The following is a 3,998-nucleotide window of genomic DNA, read 5'->3' as shown; positions in this document are numbered from 1 at the left end:
TCCCTTTGAAGGCACAAATGATCTGGTTTTTGCAAGCTTCTGCCCACTTTTGTGAACTGAAGCAATGGATTTTAGAAAGGAAGATAAATTGAAGCTTTTCAGTTCTGTCTTTTTGCTTGAAATTACATTTCCATCTCGTGAGGGAGAGAAATACAACTTTGAATTCTCATCTAGTCACAGGAACATTTCCTTCACTTAAGGTATGAAAGGAGCATTTTATCCTTTCAGGTATTTTTTTCTTGCTGTACAGAAGGTAAAGTTTCACGATAGCTTTGGCAGATGGACTTGTTCACAGAATCACAGAATCGCTTGGTTGGAAAAGCCCTCTGAGATCATCATGTCCAACCACTCCTGTCTACCCCCTAAACCATATCCTTAAGTACCTCAGCTACCCGCTCTTTAAACACATCCAGGGATGGGGACCCCACCACCTCCCTGGGCAGCCTGTTCCAGCTTCTGACGACCCTCTCAGTAAAGAACTTCCTCCTTCTCTCTGACCTGAACCTCCCTTGGCACAGCTTGGTGCCGTTTCCCCTTGTTCTGTCCCCCATCACCTGGGAGAAGAGACCAGCACCCACCTCTCTACAAGCTCCCTTGAGGCAGTTGTAGGTGGTGATGAGGTCTCCCCTCAGCCTTCTCTTCTCCAGGCTAAACAAGCCCAGTTCCCTCAGCCGCTCCTCATAAGGCTTGTTCTCCAGAGCCCTCACCATGTTGGGATAACCGGGGTTTTAGATCTTTACCTGTTAGCCTCAGCTGCAGTCAGTTTTCTTTGGTAGATCCTTTTCTCACTTTTAAAGTAACTGAAAACTTGTCTCATTTACTTCACAAAGATACATTGTTTTGGCTATATTGGAGTAAATTTAATTGCTAATAATAGTAAGTTTGAGTTTCCTTTTTAAACGTTATTTCTTATCCAGAATTAATGACTTCCCTTTGTTTTCCCATGAAGCCTGTACCACACATTAATAAGGAATTCATCTATTTTGTTTTAATACCTGCAGATATTAAGCACTTCATCTGATAAGTGTAAATGGGGAAATTAATATAGTTATGCCTTTTACATTCATTTTACATGATACCAAAGTACAGTAAATGGAAAATAATGCAGGACAATCAGATGGCTTCTCTATTAAAAAAACCTAATTAAAATTAGTGGGATTATCAGAAAGCCACTGTACAGCGATGGAAATAAAAGCTAAATTGGGTCCATATAATAGAGAGTATTGGGTAGAATAGTTATAGAGTTTGTTGGAGTGCATCTGGACTATATATATTGGTATATTATGTTCTAGGTGGAGGAAGCACTAGAAGCAGTGAAAAATGCCACAAATGAGCAAGATTTAGCGAATCGCTTCAAAGAATTTGGGAAAGAGATGGTCAAACTGAACTACGTAGCTGCTAGACGGCAACAGGTGAGTGCATTTTGGATCGGTGGTTGAAAAAGGTAGTCTTGGTTCTGAAGGGCTCGTATTTTATGTCCAAATCTGGTTTAAGATGTACAGTAGTAATTGCTATGTCATGGCCTAGAATTTAATCACATTGACTCTTTTTTGAATGTGATGAATTTTTTCAAAACGGCAATTTCGTTAAGAATATTTTCCAAGTGACTTCAATTAGTAACAGAATGAAGGGTGAAAAGGCAAGTGATTCAGGAGGCTGAGGATAGTTTTCATGTGATGATTATTCCCATTTAATTCTAACCTATGCTGATTTGAGGTCACTCTTACAGCTGCTAAAGCACGAGCTCTTGGGTAGGCTGAGATAATTCAAATTCAAGAAGAACAGAAATCTTCTTTGCGATTAAAAGCATCATTATTAATTTTTACATACTTTAAAAACCCAAGTATTCAATTCATTTATTAGAGGCAGATGGAAAAAAAGACCAGAAAGTCACGATAACATTTATTTAATGCCTGCAATTATACAACTTTGCAAGAAAGAAAACTTTCTCCTGAACACTCTCCTTTGTAGGAGTCCAGACACTGCTATCACCATGGAGCTGTATAAAGTCTCTTCAAATTCAATTATATTTGAATACCACCAATCATTCGTGTCCATGTATAGCACAGCACTCCAGATTTAGAAAGCCAGCTTTCTTTATTTATCCTCCCATTTCTTTATTTTCTGCATTGCAGTAATTACAGTTTACTTCTGGATCACTATTGCATTTTTAAAATGAACTAGAACATGTTCAGAGTTATAATGAAATTAAATAAATTACAAGTGTAAAATCTAGTCACTGTATGGACAGTGCTATTCTGTATGGTCAGACACTTCCGTTATGGGAACATAGCTACAAATATGGGGAGAAAGAGAAAAATATGAAAGCTGATGAAGGTTTATGTCTCTTAAGTGCTTGTTGGAGATATGAAAAGCTAACAGGAAATCTTAGTTAGAGACCTTTAAAAGTTTTCTTCTTAAGATGCACTTTTATAATGCCAGTAATGTTTCTCATATAACTGGAAAATCTTGACAGCATTAGAATTTACTGCTTAGATGTTTGTACGTTTTCCTTTCATCTCTTCTGTTTTGCAGCCTGATAAAACTTTTAGGAACTTAATTCTCTCTGAAAACTGATATCTGTCAGTCATGTGCAGTTGAAATTAGTCAATGGGAGGACCTTTAAATCCAGAATATCTGGGGTTTTTTTAATTTTTTGCCATAGATTCAATGTGTGATCATAACAAAACTCTGCAGCTCCCCAGGCTTCTTTGTTCATAGTTTGAAAACAGAATTACTAATGATTTATTATTCTTTTCGAATATTGCTACCTTACCTAATGTTTGAAAGGCTTTCATGGACAAAGTGATATGTCCTATAATTAAATAAATCGATGGGTGAAATAACAATAATACAGCATCATCTTCCTCTGGTAATATCTTGTACGGTATCTGATGCTTGGCAGGTGAAACAAAGGAAAGTATGTGTCATTAAAACAAGTGCTAAATGATATAAGGAATAGAATAAAATATGAAGGAAAGACTAACAGTAATAAAAGACACAGACTTAGGTGTTTAAGAACTAAAAACATATTTATGAATGTATTTTTTTTAAAGATCTACCTTATGATCATTTTATAAAGGACATCGGTATAGTACTTACAAAAATATGGCACTTGCTGCAACAGGATTACTGCACTTGCATTGCCTTTATGGGATCAGCAGACTCAATCCAGTCCATCAGGCGGAGTAATTTGGAATGTTTTATATACATTTTCTGCAGCTCTTTGAATAATAGATTATACAGATACTTTAATAAGAAAATCTTGTGAGCAGGATGTAGCAGCTGTAGCCATGCAGAAGGAATGGAGCTTCTTGGGCAGGAGGGAGATTTCTTTCAGTGATTTATGGTAGATTCTGTCACTGATTGCACCTCTGCAAAGTCACCGGACGGTATTTATGCAGAGACACGAAAACTTTCATTCACAACTATAAAAATTGCCTGCTTTTGTATAGGAACTGAAAGACCCTCACTGCAGGGATGAGATGGCCGCAGCTCGAGGTGCACTGAAGAAGAACGCCACGATGTTGTACACCGCGTCCCAAGCGTTCCTCCGTCACCCCGACGTGGCAGCCACCAGGGCCAACCGAGACTACGTCTTCAAGCAGGTCCAAGAAGCGATCGCTGGGATCTCCAACGCTGCCCAGGCCACCTCGCCCACTGATGAGAACAAGGGCCACACTGGCATAGGAGAGCTTGCTGCCGCATTAAATGAATTTGATGTAAGTATCGGAAATGTATGGAAAATGAAGTGTTTCTCGGTGCAATCTACAGAGCTTTTAGCTAAGTGGGTCTTGAACAGGACTCAAAATTTCCCTTTTCATTCAGGTCCATTTCTTCAGACTGCAGAGGCAAAGTGCAGACATTGATTTGTGTTATTTTTAATGAGGAATAGTTGTTTGCTGCTAATGGACTTGAATTATAAGGAGTTACTTATGCTCATATGCAGCGGCTGTGATGGAAAGAAGTAATATTCTGCCCTACTGTCCTTGAAAAAA

At 38.4% G+C, this 3,998-nt stretch overlaps 1 protein-coding gene across 1 annotated transcript in view; it reads left to right on the top strand.

Annotated features, from left to right (window-relative positions):
* The window catches only part of LOC104537179 (catenin alpha-2-like), a gene marked incomplete at both ends in the record, with an annotated part of 29,359 nt that extends 25,637 nt beyond the window's left edge, over positions 1-3,722 (top strand). The window contains 2 exons of the mRNA XM_010179987.1: positions 1,293-1,412; positions 3,456-3,722. Coding sequence (XP_010178289.1) covers positions 1,293-1,412; positions 3,456-3,722 — 387 coding nt within the window. The remainder of the gene's footprint in view (positions 1-1,292; positions 1,413-3,455) is intronic.
* Between the last annotated feature and the right edge of the window lie 276 nt (positions 3,723-3,998).

This window comes from Mesitornis unicolor, unplaced genomic scaffold (genome assembly GCF_000695765.1).
Source record: "Mesitornis unicolor isolate BGI_N332 unplaced genomic scaffold, ASM69576v1 scaffold9792, whole genome shotgun sequence".
Taxonomy (NCBI): Eukaryota; Metazoa; Chordata; class Aves; order Mesitornithiformes; family Mesitornithidae; genus Mesitornis; species Mesitornis unicolor.
This window is presented reverse-complemented; position numbering and strand designations above follow the sequence as displayed.